The sequence below is a fragment of the Rattus norvegicus genome, chromosome 17 (genome assembly GCF_036323735.1).
Source record: "Rattus norvegicus strain BN/NHsdMcwi chromosome 17, GRCr8, whole genome shotgun sequence".
NCBI lineage: Eukaryota > Metazoa > Chordata > Mammalia > Rodentia > Muridae > Rattus > Rattus norvegicus.
The window spans coordinates 30,174,057-30,188,832 of record NC_086035.1 but is presented as its reverse complement, the minus strand read 5'-3'; the positions used below and the strand labels follow the sequence as shown (position 1 = coordinate 30,188,832).

The 14,776-nt window shown below is 42.3% G+C and overlaps 1 protein-coding gene across 1 annotated transcript; it reads right to left on the bottom strand.

Moving 5' to 3' along the window:
• Positions 1 to 1,999: 1,999 nt before the first annotated feature.
• Positions 2,000 to 8,430, bottom strand: Fam217a (family with sequence similarity 217, member A). Its single transcript, NM_001271083.1, has 6 exons — positions 8,334 to 8,430; positions 7,527 to 7,611; positions 7,396 to 7,409; positions 6,582 to 6,656; positions 6,428 to 6,495; positions 2,000 to 3,536 (listed from the first exon to the last, which is right to left on the bottom strand). The coding sequence occupies exons 1-6, from the start codon at positions 8,394 to 8,396 to the stop codon at positions 2,306 to 2,308; spliced, it is 1,536 nt and encodes a 511-aa protein (NP_001258012.1). The 5' UTR covers positions 8,397 to 8,430; the 3' UTR covers positions 2,000 to 2,305.
• Positions 8,431 to 14,776: the final 6,346 nt, after the last annotated feature.

The window sequence follows — 14,776 nt, the reverse complement described above, 5'->3', positions numbered from 1 at the left end:
ACTCCATAGGATTTGGGCTTAAATTCTCAAAATGAGTTTGCTGCTGTCATGCACAATTACCCCAAGGTTGGAGGAGAGTCCATTTGTCAGTGTAATAACACCAGATGAGGTAGTGAATAAAACAGGCTTGCTGATTCCTAAAGACCTCATACAGGCTACATTATGAACCTAAAAGTGAGGGGATGCAGGCCATGTAACTAAAGGTAAAAATGATACAAGCACTAGTCGTTAAAGGTTCCAGACATAAAAATACAAGTCAGGGTGATGGATGGGAACCATAGGAAATGTGGAAGTACATGTCCATTTCTGCATTCTTTGGAGGACTGTCACTAAGCATCCGAATAATGGAGATGACTGTGGATAAACGGGTAAATTCCATTTATCGTTCCCTTTTGTGTTTGCGCAGTTTCAGAAAATTTGTTATTAACCTAAGCACTAGACATGCTTTCTGTGACCTGTGGGCTGTGTTTTAAGATAACCATTTGAACTTTACTCCCTGACTAATGCAAAGAGGACACAAGTGACAGTTAACTTTGTTCAGCATAAGCTTGAATCTTTCTCTTTCTCCCTCCTCGCCCCTCTCTCTATCTCTCTATCTCTATCTCTTACACACACACACACTAGTGGTAGGGAGCAAGGTCACCTTTTACTTCATTTGGTATCTTTGGTAATTATCTGAAGTAATCAACATGTTGCTTTTTAATATTTAAGAAAAACGAATTAATTCCGCAAGCATCTAACTTAAGACCGAAGCACATGATACCCCTTCCCACAGACATCCTGACCCTGATGCCAAGTCCAGTGTTTACATTTCTTAAGTGGGAGCCCACTCCCAAAAATTCTTCAGGAAGTTTGCAGCAGAAGCCAGGACACTACTTGTTTTCCTGATTCTTAGACAAAATAAATGCCTTCAGTCTCAGGAGCTGTCTCTCGCCAGCTCATGAGTTAAGTTTTAGTTGTTTAGTTTCTATTAACCAGAGCTAATACAAACACCCAGAGACTCCCAGGAGAGAATTCTAGCATTGTCGTATTTGGCTACTCTGGGAACTATGTTCCTACTTTCATGTCTATGCTGGAGGGGAAATGGAAAGCTTGCAGCAAGCAAGTCCAGATGTCAAAACACTGGACTACCATGCCTGTGAGGATCTGGCACGTTGACTAAAGTAACTTCTACCATTATCTGTGTGTTCATGTTGGAACGCACGTGTAGAATCAGGGGACTTCCAAGTTAACTCTTCCAAATGTGGGTTTCAGGGGCCAAACACAAGTTATCAGGGCATCTCAGCCGCAAACAACCGCTCTGCAAAGCCAAGCAAATGCTCAAAGGCTAGAATGATGCGTTTGTGGAGTTGAAGGAAAGGGAGCTGAGGTGGAAAGTGTAAGCTTCTCCAGGTGTGTGCATGGCCAGGTCCCCCCACCCCTAAGGACCTCTGGCCACCAGGCTCCACCCCTCAGAGTACTCAGATCTTAAAGGCTGGATCCAGCCCTTCCTGAGGTTGCTCTAAGATCAGGCCCACCCTGGAAAGATCCCCTCCCCAAAACTCCCTATATAAAGCCTGCCTCCCACTCAGTTCTTTGCTGCTTCTTTCCCCAGCAGAGACAGCCACCCTCTTGATTTTTTTTCTCCAATAAGTCTCTTGTGTGAGGTTTGTTGTGTGGTATGACTTTGTGGCACTCCTTGGCTCCCGACTGCCAAGATACTTTTCCCTTCAGAGCTGTATCACAGGAAGGATTTAAGAAAAAAAATCACGGGGCTGGAGAGATGGCTCAGAGGTTAAGAGCACTGACCGCTCTTCCAGAGGACCTGAGTTCAAATCCCAGCAACCACATGGTGACTCACAACCATCTGTAATGAGATCTGATGCCCTCTTCTGGTGTCTGAAGACAGCTACAGTGTACTTATAGATAATAAATAAATAAATCTTTTTAAAAAAAGAAAAAAATCACTAAAGGAACTGCAACTCTTACCTGCTTGCATATTAGAATAAGAGAAGAACTATAGAATATGTCAATTATACTATTTATTAGTGATGGAATCATTGGAAAACAATCACAACAATAAGAACAGTCTTTTGAATAGTTTGTTTTAACTAAATGAGACATTTTTTCGAAGTATAACATACAAAAGATTGTCAATGTCAGTGAGGAAGCCCTTGATTTTATATATAGAGTCAGCAGTGACATTCATGAGTTCTACCCATGTCATATCAAGGAATTTTTGTTTCTAATACCTGTGTCTCAATGATGAACCATATTTTAGCTGGGTTTCATGAGATAGATTCACTCACATTGAGATATATGAAAGCTATTTTTGGTCCGTGGGTGAGCACTTGCCCCTGGCTATAAGTGAGGGTGATAAGCAGTTTCGCTTCTGAACATGGAAAGGTCTATTCTGTAGTATGCTTTTTCGGTGACATTTCTTTTTGGTCCTTGGCACTTTAACTTCTTCCCTTGGATTTTCAGGGAAGGACAGGGGTATAGGGGAAACTGGCATCGGGGACCTCGGTGGAAGGCATCTTGTTGAAACCACTTTAATCATTGGTTGAATTGCTTGGGTAGTAGTAGTAGGCTTGGGTGGGGGGTCCTGGCAAGGGTTTAAAATTGAGTTTTTGGGATTCTTTACGTCATCATGAGCCATAGCACACTGTTTTGAAGTGGATGAACATTTCAGCAACGATCTAGAGTTCGACTTACTTTTGCCAGCAGTGCTCAAGCTCCATTTGGGAACATTTTGCTCTGGCTTGCCAGAACCAGAGTTGTTTTTTCTCTTGTCTCGATTTTTATCTACGCTGGAGGTCTGGAGAGTTGGTGTTTCAGGAATCTTTGGCGGCCTGGCTTTCAGTGTAATGGCTTTAGAGGAAGAGGGTCGTTCTGCCATTGAAAACATGGAGCTACAGAAAGTGCTTTGTAACTTTGGCCTCTCCCTTTGTATGGTCATATGTTGTAATCTTTCCAGTTCCAATAAACGCATTATCAAACGCTCGATGGAGCTTTCTGGAGGGTCCACTGTTGTCTTCCAGCTTTCACATTTAGAGAAGGCAAATCTGTGCAGGTCCATAGTGTTGAAAGGGGCAGGGAGAAAGTCGGCATATACAGACACTTGGTTTGCTTCCTCTGTGAAAGCTCTCTCCACGTGTTCTATCGTCTCTGGCTTTAAGTTCAGGTCCATCTTTTTAAAGTAGCTGAGCAGAGAGTCATTCATTTTCTCGCTTTCGGATAAGTCACTCTCGTCTGTGACATTTTCTTCCACACTGCTGTTTCTGTATTTGAAATTCCAATTTGAAGCAGATAAAGAGTCACCATTGTTGTTTTCCATAGTTGAAAACAACTTAATATGAAACTCATTTCTATCCTTAAGAAAGTCTCCATCGGCATAAGGCCAGCACAGACCTGTTGGCATTGACCGACCGGGATAAGTAATGACTTGCTTGCTATCTGTCAAACCCAGAATACTTGCTAATAAGTGGTTTAGAGTGAAGAGCTTGGGACTGTTGGCTGCACTGAAGCCAGTTTCCACGGAAGAGTTTTTGAATTCTCTTTAAAAAAAAACAAGATTTAATTAACTAATAGCTTGTGGCTTGTTGACAAGAATTAAAATGCTATTCTGGGGCTAGCAAACTGACTCTGGTTAAGAGCACCTGCTCTTGTAAAAGACCTGGGTTCTCACATTCCAGCACCCACATGGTGGCTCACAAGCATCCATTGTTCTAGTTTCTGTAGACCCAGTGTCCTTGTCTAATCTTCACCCAGGTACTCAAATGGCACACATATATACATACATGCAGGCAAAAATACTCACAGATTTTTTTAAAAAGAAGCCTCTAAAAATAGTTTAATAACTTTTTGTCAAAGGAAGGCTGATGTTTAGTTCCCAGGAACATTTATGTATGTAGTAGCTACCTCTAAAAGAAATGTTGATTTCCAAGTATGCTTGAATTAGATGCAACTACACAAATATCTTAAAATGTATATAAAAAAAACTGATGGGCAACTCTTTGTGCAAGCACAATTAAGCCCATGCTAATACCTTACAATGGCTAACTGCCCTTGTAAGTATGCACTTAAAATGGGTAAGTATCTATGGATAGGATCGATGGCTACTTGAAGCTTTGGGTAGCACTGAAATTGGAGTGAAATACTTATTGGCCTTCAAGTAGATGAAACTTTTAAAGACTATATATAGGTTACCTATTACAAAGACTTCTATGGTAAACACTGTGGTTTTTTTTTTTTTTTTTTTTTTATGTTTTTTATCAAACAACGAACAGTGTCTGTCAAACAAAATTAGTTCCTGGTGTAGTCCCTGTTAATTTTTTCTCTTGAGGTCCTCTTAAGAGTAATAATAGCTCTAGACATTAAATTAAAGTAACACTGGAAAAGTAATATAAAAAACGGGGTTAGGGAACCACATCATAGAACACTGGGTTTCTAGTTTTATTTTATTTTTTCATTGTTTATTTGTTTTAAAGACAGCGAGAGAGCAGGTAGCAGTGACAGCCACCTTTGGAGCTCAGGGAACTAAGGCTTGAGTCTAAGAATTTAAGTCTAGACTAGATAGTAGACACACACACACACACACACACACACACACAGGCGGGGGAGGGAGAGGGAGAGAGAGACAGAGAGAGGAGGGCACAGAGAGAGAAGGAAGGAGGGACGGGAATGGAGGTGGGAGGGAAGAAAGGAAGGAGGGAGGGAAGAGAGGAGGAGGGAGGGAAGAGAGGAGGAGAGAGGAGAGGAGGAGGGAGGAAAGGAGGAGGGAGGGAGGAAGACTAACAAGAAATACTAACATTGAAAGATTCCATGCACCTACTTGACATGTAGTCTCAAAGGCTTCTTAGTCCAACATTTAATAAAAGTAATAATTTAAGTCTTTAAAAAATATTCCATTTCTAGCAAAAGTGACTAAAATGTTCACTTAGCTAAATACTGGAAGTGCCACCTTGCCTTTGAAACACCACAGGAAAAACCATTTGAAATCCATGAGGGTCAATAGACAGGAGCCCGTGTAGTGCAGTGAGGAGAGAGGAGAGTCAGAAGGGCAGGAAGCCTTCGGCACCAATGAGAGGGCCACATGGAGATGGCACAGCACAGGGCATCTCAGAGCTCCTCTGAGAAGTTAGAGTTTCTTAAGACAGAACTCGAAACATTTATTTATCTGAATCACTAAAGGGTAAGTGATTGTTACTTCGGTACTCTCTTTACTTGCTGATAATATACTGAGGAGAAAACTAGTAAAATACTTCATTGATACCACACTCCTATCTCTACAACAGAAGCTTACTCAGTTTCTAAAGCACAGCTGCTAAACACATTTTTCTGGTTACTCCTCAGAACACTTGAGAGTAGGACTCCATGCGTGCCCTAATCACAGCACCACACCGCCATCCTTGGTGTTTGCTCCTTCCATAGAATGCAGTGCCCTTCATTTGACCTCTAACCTGACACCTTGGCTCCCAGCAGAGTTCTTTCTGATAAAAGTAGATTCCCCTATCTCCTTCAGCACTGCCGTTCCATTTGGATTTACTCTCTACAATTCTCTGCCATCTTGGTTGTCCCGAGCTTTAACAAGACAAGTTCTACTCTGGGGTTCATGCAGGAAGCATTCTAACGAAAGGACGATGCTCACTCCCCAATGAGCCACCGTATTGTTGCACTTGTATTAAAGAGGAGTAGAACTCAAGATGGCCATTAACTAGGAACACTCTGTGTGTAAAGTGAAATAAAGCCGTGCCCAGTGAAAGGTCTCCACCACACATCGCTGTTCTGAATTGTTGGGAAGCAGTCAGTCTGGCCGCTAACACATACTATAATAAGCCAGCGAGTCAGAATTCAACCCCCTGCAAGGTCTGAGAGGCTCTGCTCAGGTGACTCAGCTTGCATTCAGCTCCGTTCATTACTGTTCTACCACTACTAATGTGTGACTGACAAACTTCTTAACTCTCACAGGACCCGCAGTGTCCTCCTCTGTAAAAGAGGAATGCTGGCAGCATCTACTGTGCTAGACTGATAGGAGAGTTAAATGAGTTTAGATGTATGGAATTAAATAGTTCTAGCATAGGAAACTGTACTTTTGTTCCTTTCTCTCCAATATAAGAAGCCCAGTACAACTCAGCTAAGTCTCACAGGGCTCTCAGTACATACACACTGGCTGTCGGGTGCTATTGTCAGTCACTGACTATTTTAGACAGAATTTCTGTAATTTCCTATATTTGCACAGGATATCTATTTTATGGTTGTATTTGATCCTTATATCTCTAGTATTTAACAGGCATATTTAAGTGGAATGTTAAAAATCTATTTCCTGTTCGGTTTGGTGGTACCCACCCTTAATCCCAGCACTTGGGAATAGATGTCCAAGTTCCAGGCCTACACGGTAAGACCCTATCTCAATATATAAATATATTTTTATATATAGTTTTCTTACCTTTTATCTATGATACTTCCTTTATTAACAGGAGAACTCCATAGCTGAAATACCCCTTGATTATTGTTCTGTTAAGACAAAAAGCATACGCAGTATTTAAAAGCTGCGAGAATTTTAACAGCAGTAACTAAAAAGTGTGAGGAAGAAATCATACCTGTGATCTACTGTGAGCATGCTCTGATACGGTCAGCTGCAAAACCAGCTGTTCTGCTGGACTTTCCAGATGGTTCTACAAGGCAGCAGGAGACTTGAATACAACCCAGCCCTGTTTGCTATTTGTGTTCTAAGTAAACTCCAATGTATGGCCAACTCTGTTGTTTTCGACACTGTTAATTAATGAGACTTGAATACCACTAATATTACATTCATAGTTAAATAGTTCTCATGTTGTTAGATTCACCTCAAAAGAGAATATTGACTATTTCAAATGCTTCAGGACATTTTTAAGGGCACACACTACTTTCCTTTTGACAGGGACTACAACACTTCATTTATTCCTGTTTATAGGAAACAAGTTCTGTTTACAACATTGTACCAAAAAAAAGTTAATGTAAAAATTTTTCTTCCTTTTGAGATACTGGGGATTGAAAGTAGGGCCTTGCATACACTAAGCAATGCTCTCCCACTAATCTATCTCCAGTCACATTTTTGTTTCTTATTTTGAGATAGGATTTCACTAAGTCACCCAGGCAGATACTGAACTCACTCTGTTCCACAGACATCCTTCTGCCCAAGCCTCCCAAATACCTGAGATACTGGCCTGGACTACCAGGCCCATCCACAATAGTAATTTAATGACCAGCTTATAACTCTGTAAAATGACAAAGGTTTTTGACTTGTATAAAGAACTCATCGGAAATAAACTTTCAAGTTTAAGCCTTGAGAAAGAGAAGTATTTTAAAGAAAGATCATGCAAAACATTGTCAAGTAGTAAGTTTTATGAATTACTTTAAGCCAAACATCCTTACCTTGTTAGTTTTGCCTGAAAGAATGTATATGAAAAAATGTCAATTAATAGTTATATAAAATAGGTTAAGAGATTAAATCCTTTAATCCGTGCAATTCTTGTGGTATCATACACACATCCCAGGCTTCTTACCACCTGCCACACCATCCTTTTCGGATAAGAAGCTTTCGTTTTCATCAAAGAGGTCTTCTGCATCCAGGTTCCATTGAGAGAGATTCTAAAACAACATTCGTTTTTTAAGGATAAAGTTAGTATTGATGTTTAAAAGCTCCAGTATACACTTTTACCTGTTTGAAGGGTAAAGCAGCACATGAGTATCATGCTTAAGGTTTGAGTTTAGCCTTAAGCACTGAAAAAAACCAAACCAAACCTACCAACCAAACAAACAAACAAACAAAATTCTAATTCGGCAAGATGGGGGTGAAGGATTGGAGAGGTGGTCCAGGGTGAACAATACCGATTCCTCTTCCTGAGAATGTGGGTTTTAATTCCTAGCTCACAACTATCTGCTACCCCAGTTCTGGTGATCTGACCCACTCTTCTGGCTTTCTGTGGGCACTGCATGCACGTGCACGGACATACATGCAGACAAACTACACATCCTTATAAAAATAAAGAACACAATCCCCTTTTTTCAAAAAGATGACGGTGAGATTGGCATTTTGCAAAGAGACCCAGTGGATGCTCAAGCTTCCTTGGGCTGTGTATTGTCGGGATACTGTCTGAAATGTTACGTGTGGGGGAACATACATATCCTTATGTTGAGATGGGAAGGAGACATTGAAACAATTGAGCTGTTTATATATTAGACTACGGTGGCAAATGGGAAAGCTCAGCAGAAATTGCTCACAAAGCGAAAGCAGGGGGTATGGCCACCGTAAGACTGATTCTCGGCTCCGTCCCTGCCTGCAAAGTCTGGAATTCCAAAGCACTGCATACCTCCTGGGAAATGCTTGACGAATGCGGGTTGGCGCTACAGCTCTCGTTGCTTTTTCTTCCCATTTTATTGGAGTTGTTCTTCTGTTCCCTTAAAGTCCTATACAGGCGATGGAACAGGTACACTTAGGGGAAGATTGACATTTATAAACAAAGAAGCTTGAGTTTGTTGAGAAAAAACGCTCGGAAGGGCTAGAAGTATAGCTCAATGTCAAAGACCTTGGGTTCTAATCCTAGCACAGCATTAAAAGAGCTTAGAAAGCAGTGTGGCGAGCCACGCAGCGTTAGAAATAGCGGCAAGCCACACCAATACCAGGCAGAGACAAAAATAAATTGCAAGATCTAACTGGATAATTAGAAAAGTTACAAACCACTGTGGTGGCCGGTAGATCTGTCAATGGGTTTACAAAGTATTGTCTCCAGGAAATATTTATAGTTCAGGTAGATTGTGACAACCGGCAGTGATCAATTGCAGTATACACGTGGGATTCTGGGGCTAAAGCATACAGAAGCTGCTAAGCGGAAATCACTCAAGCGTGCGCCCCACAGGAAGGCAGGTCAGTGGGAGGAAGGGCTGGAATCAAGGAGCCGGTTGACCGCAAATCAAGGGTCTGCATATGGCATGTCACCCTTCCCTCCCAGCTGTGGCTGGCTTCCTGGTCCAGGACGTCAGGGAGTCTCGAGGGTGGCCGGGGCTCTTACTCGTCCTCCTGGAAGGCCCACGTGTCCTGGCCGTCGTCGTTGTCGTCATCATCATCATCATCATCATAGTCTTCCTGGTCTCCAGCCCAGGGTTCGGGCTCCTCCTCTTGCTGGGCGAACAGCTCGGCGGGCTCTGGCTGGGCCCCAGCCTTCCTGCGATGGGAGGACAAGGAGGGAGAACTGCGGCTGCGGGCCGCGTGCGCCCCGGGCGGGGTCGCACCCGGGACCAAGTCCGGCTGCAGGAGGATGCGTCGCCTGGCAACTAGGGCAGAGCGTGGCTGCTGCTGCCACTCCATATTCCACCCAGGCGGAACTTTTCAGGGTCTCTGGATCTCCGGGGCTAACTAGTCCTTCTTAGACCCCTGAGAAACTTTTGAACTCTTGGAGACCACCTTCTCAGGTCTTCTTAAAATTTCTGGGACCTTTTAGGCCCTTTAGGGCCTCCCCAGGCCTTTCTCCATTGCTTTTCTCTCCAAGGGTCTCGGCTACCTAGTGACCCGTGGGCCTTCTCTGCTCTGGTGAGGCTCCACAGATCCTCTTGGGGTGGGCTTGAGGACTCATGTAGTGGCTAGTAAGCCTGTGTGGTAGCCATGTCCTGGACACAGACTTCTATTCCAAAATCTGTTCAAATAAAGCCACGAGGTTTGCCTGACACATCCTAAACCAAATAGATGTTAGGCATCCCACCAATGCTTATAACAAAACATTAAATACTTAAACAGAATAATACCCCTGCTGATATTACATTCCTAGCCCTAGGTTTTTGGGTTTTTTTTGTTGTTGTTGTTGTTGTTTTTATGTCTAGGATACATTTATACTGTAAGAAGTCAGTTTTGTAACCCAAAGGAGTATCTCTTGACACCTTCACAAATTAAGTGAAAAGAAAAATTTACGCACACACAAACACACACAAACACACACACACACACACACACACACACACACACACAAACACACAATAATTGAATTTCCCAGAAGTTTTGTATAGGGAAATTTTTAAGAGCAATTCTATACATAAGTAAATGACTATCAGAAATGCCAATAATGACATTTGAGGAATTTTTATTTGTTTTGTTTTTGAGGCAGGGTTTCTCTTTGTAGCCCTGTGTAGACCAGACTGGCCTCGAACTCAAGCTCTCTGTCTCCTGAGCTGCTGAGTGCTGGGATTAAATCATTTGTTGATAATATTTTTGTTAGATTGAACATCAGGTCATGCTACCATCTAGTTCTTAAGAGTAGTCTCAAGATGGCCTTACTCTAAATCTGCACCTTTTTAGCTCACACAGAGGGAGATCATTTCTTTCTTTTTCAAAATTGAACTAGAATAAGTCTGAACGTTCCCTGACTGGTAGTATTACCAATCTTTTCTTCAAACTGCAGTAGGAAGATTAGTTATTAATTTACTGATGTCTGAGGAGTTCAGAGGGGTGTCAGATCTCCTAGAGTTAAATTTACAGGTTGTTATGAACTTCCCGATTCGGGTTGCTGGGACTCAACTTAGGTTGTCTTCAAGAACAATGCATACTTAACTGCTGAGCCATCTCTCCAGCCCTCAGCAGAGAAGGTGTGAATCAGAAGCAAACAGAACAAGCCTTGGGCCAGTCACTTGAGTGACTCTAAGTCTCTTAGGGAAGAGATGATGAAGACACTGATGGCAGGAAGATGCTATTGTGGAAAGCACCTCAACTTACACGACCCTCTGTTGCCGTGGGTTATTTGTAAGAATGACAAGCACACCATTTCTTACTTATCCTTCAGAGAAAAGATTTCCGCTGGTCTCTCAGTAACTTTCATATTTTGCTACTCACCATGCAGGTATGCATGACTTCAGAATCTCTGTCAGTAGGATTATATAAATATTTTCTCAAAGTTGGTCAATATTTTCTAATTAACAGTATGCATTTGACATGCTGCTTAGATAAGATACTCAATCAGGGGCTAGAGAGAGGGCTCAGCAGTTCAGAGCACCGGCTGCTTTCTTAGAGGGTCCAGTTCTGGTTCTCAGCACCCACATGGCAGCTCGCAAAGGACTTGATACTCTCTTCTGGCCTCCTGTTCCAGGTATGCATGTGGTGTGCAGACATGTTTGTAGACAAAACGCCTACAAATAAATAAATAAATAAATAAATAAATAAATAAATAAAACATTCAACCAGTGGGAAACATTTCAAATCAGCGGGGGATGGAGATATTTAGCATATGCTTTAAATTAATAATTTGATTTTATTCACCCCACCCACATCTGCTGTGCCTTTCAGTAGCAGTTGATTCCCTTCATCCTAACTTAGGCCTTTGTTTTTGTGATCATTAATCATAAGCATTCTAGTTTTTTTGTGTTTGTATAATTCCTTTTTTAAAAATACTTATTTATTTCATATATATGAGTACACTGTAGCTGTCTTCAGACACACCAGAAGAGGGCATCGGATCCCATTACAGATGGCTGTGAGCCTCCATGTGGTTGCTGGGAATTGAACTCAGGACCTCTGGAAGAGCTCTCAGTGCTCTTAACCACTGGGCCATCTCTCCAGCCCTGTATAATTCCTTTTAAAGGAAGAGGAGTAAAATGTTTTTACTTTGAATGATTTCTTTTCTCTTTTTCTACTAGAAAGCTTTATTTTAGAACAGTGCTTGCCAGGAGTACCACCACATGCCTTTAATTCCAGCACATGGGAGGCAGAGGTAAGCAGATCTCTGTGACTTCGAGGGCAGCCTGGTCTACAGAATGAATTCTAGAACAGCCAGAGCTACAGAGTGAGACCCTGTCTAGGGAAACAAAACAAACACAACAACAAAATTAACCTTTAATGTTTGCCTCCTTAATAATACTATCTTATTTGGATAGCTACCATTTCATTCCAAAAATACAAGAAATTGTGTTTCAAATCTAATTATTCCTGTAGTGGATGATAGTGATTTATCTGAAACCATTTCCCCAGACAAGAGAAGCAAACACAATGGTGAACCCCACCTCCTATGCAGGTGTTATAGCTGGTACTCTGAACAGGTTCTCAGCCACGTTTTCTATTTTACCTTGCTCTTACCACTGGACCGAAGTATACAGTTCCTCCTAAGCCTTCTGGTTGTCTGGATGCCGGTACAGAGCTGTTTTCCTGGCCATCTGGGAAAAGCTTACCTTGAGTCTGGGTCTAGTTTTCAGTATGGACTTACCTTGTGGTACTAGGACTGGTGGAGCGGGGATCCTCTCTCCGGGAGTTGGGGCCCTCCCACCTCAGCTGCTGGGAGCCGAACACTCTTTTCAGGACGCTTCCTTTGAGAAACTTGGAGATGATCTTCTCTCTTTGAACATTGCTGAACACTCGGCCTTCTGGGAGCCAGATGGCCTTGTCAAATGCACAGCTGTGGCTGGCGGGCAGCGGAAGGTGCTCTGGAGACACGGGAGCTCTCTTTGAAACAAGGACAAAAGAGGAGGAAAGATGGAAGTGGGGGGAGGGGGGGAGGAGGAAGAAAGAAAGGAGAGAGACAGAGACAGAGAGGCAGAGAGGCAGAGAGACAGAGACAGAGACAGAGAGGAGGAGGAGAATTACCTGTTACCTAAGAGCTGTAAGTGAGGATAAACAACCGAGGTGTTGCCCTGTGCTGCTGTGGGATCAATTTAGTTAATGAGGCTTCAGGCAAGGCCTAGGCAGCCATTGGCCCACATGGCAACTCACCCTATCCTGCAGGCTAACAGCAGTATGTGGCCAGTCTTCCTGCCTTACTGAGCTCTAGTGCCAAAGTGCTTTCCGCCACATGTGCTTAGGAAAAACACAAAACAAAAACAAAACAAAACAAAACAAAACAAAGCAAAGCAAAGGACACTGACTCCTGTAAGTCTTACATATAGAAACAGAACAAAACAAAACTAAACTATGCCAAAAAGAAAAATCCATCTGATGGTTTATTTCACGATAAAAGTAGGTGGAACAGTATTCTCACGTGTGTATGGTCAGTTCTTTTTCTTTTTGGCACAGGGTCTGTCTGTGTAGACCAGACTGGCCTTGAATTTACAGAGAGCTGCCTGACTCTGCCTCTGTTTCCTGAGTGCTGGGATTAAAGAGGTATGCCACCAGCCTGTGGCATTTCTTTATCCATTTATCTGTTGTTGGACAGCTAGCTAGGTTTATTCCTCATGTGCTGGCTATTGGTAACAGGGCTTCGAATCTTATTATGTTTGGATTACCCAGGAGTATAGTTGGCTCTATACTAGTTCTGTTCAAGTTTTTAGATGAGCCTTTCCTCAATGACTATTGTGCTAATTTCCATTTTTCACTATCGATAAAAGGGGGTTTTAACGTTGCCTTCTCTCTGCCCCTCCTTGTCAGCATTTTATATTGTCTTCAGTTTTAAGAGGTTTATTCTATTGTAAGAGTTTTGTTGTTTTATATGTATGAGTGTTTTTCCTGAACGTTTGTACTCCGCTCAGCATATGTGTGCCTGGAGCCTATGGAAGCTAGAAGGAAATAAGGCGCTCTTAGCTATGCAGTCATCTTTTCAGCCCTTGTTTTCGCTTCTTGTTAAGAGCCACTTTTTTTTTTGTCAAGGAAAACTTTCAATAATCGTGATCTTCTTCTGATTTTAGTCATGTCCACAGCTTCAGTGAACTATGAACGTTCCATCCAGTGATATTAGAGTAACAATTCCGAGCGTACTGTCGGGCAGGCACAGTTGTGTACACCTTGAATCCTGGCGCTCACGAGGAAGGGGCAAGGAGATCTCTGCAGGTTTGAGGTCATCTTTTCCAGGCCAGTCGGGGTTACATAACAACCCCCACACCCACACCCACACCACCACACGCACATACATGCACACATATTGTTAGAAGGTAAAGGCAGGCAACCTTTAGGATCAATTTCTATATGAATATAACATCAACATACTCTTTACTTTCTGCCCAAGCTTTAGGAAACAAGGCACAGCCCAGACACATGTCTGTTCACTGTCTTAACCTTGCAAGCATATGCTCCCCAACCTTGAACTGAGCAAATGGGCACGCCACCTTCTCCTCCTAGATTATAACTTTGAACAGAGCACGCTCAGGAACATGCCCCTTCTTAAAGTGCTTCCCTATATGGACATGCATTGGCTTTCCTAATGAAATTCCTGTGGGTTTTGTTGCCTCAGTTTTTTGTTTATTTGCTTGTCTGCTTTCTCTAGAGGGAGACTGTTTTGGAAACAGCCCTTGTCCTGTCCTTCCCTACTGTGTGTGAGTAGTAAGCCTTTCCTTACTCTGTTGTGTAAGTAGCCTTGCTCCTTTGGGCCTGGTGCTTCCCAAGATACAGACCCATTGTATTTTGTTATTGTTAGGTCAATTGATGCAGCAGCATAGAAAGACCATATTTAAAACATGGCTTCTTCCTTTTCTATTTATTAAAAGGAAGACTTAGAGTAATGCATTCAGCTTTGCTTAGAAGAAAGAAGCCAGAGTATGTGCGCTCCAATTGCCAACATATTCTGTCCTTCCTCTAGCCAAAAATACTTATGTGATTTTGAGAAGCACATACTTGAGTGGTTCTCATTAGCTCTATAAACTATTTTAAATGAGGGGTTTTTTTTTTGTTTGTTTGTTTGTTTTTTTTGGCGGTGCATGGTTTTTTTAAAAGCCTTCAAGTTTTTGGTTTGCAAGTTGAGGATAAAAAAGTGAGAGTTGCTCATTTCCTTCTCTGGACACAAATGTTCCCTAGGGTACAGCCATGTTATTTTAAAATGTTGGCGAGGGCTTTGCAGCATGGTTAAAATTCTGG

What these genes read in the sequence shown, in the direction of transcription:
- Fam217a (NM_001271083.1), bottom strand. Translation starts at nt 8,396, where the DNA reads ATGGGAAGAAAAAGCAACGAGAGCTGTAGCGCCAACCCGCATTCGTCA. An exon ending in ATGCTCACAGTAGATCACAG is followed by an intron (nt 6,496 to 6,581) that starts GTATGATTTCTT and finishes TTGTCTTAACAG; the next exon opens with AACAATAATCAAGGGGTATT. An exon ending in GGAAGTATCATAGATAAAAG is followed by an intron (nt 3,537 to 6,427) that starts GTAAGAAAACTA and finishes TTTTTTTTAAAG; the next exon opens with AGAATTCAAAAACTCTTCCG.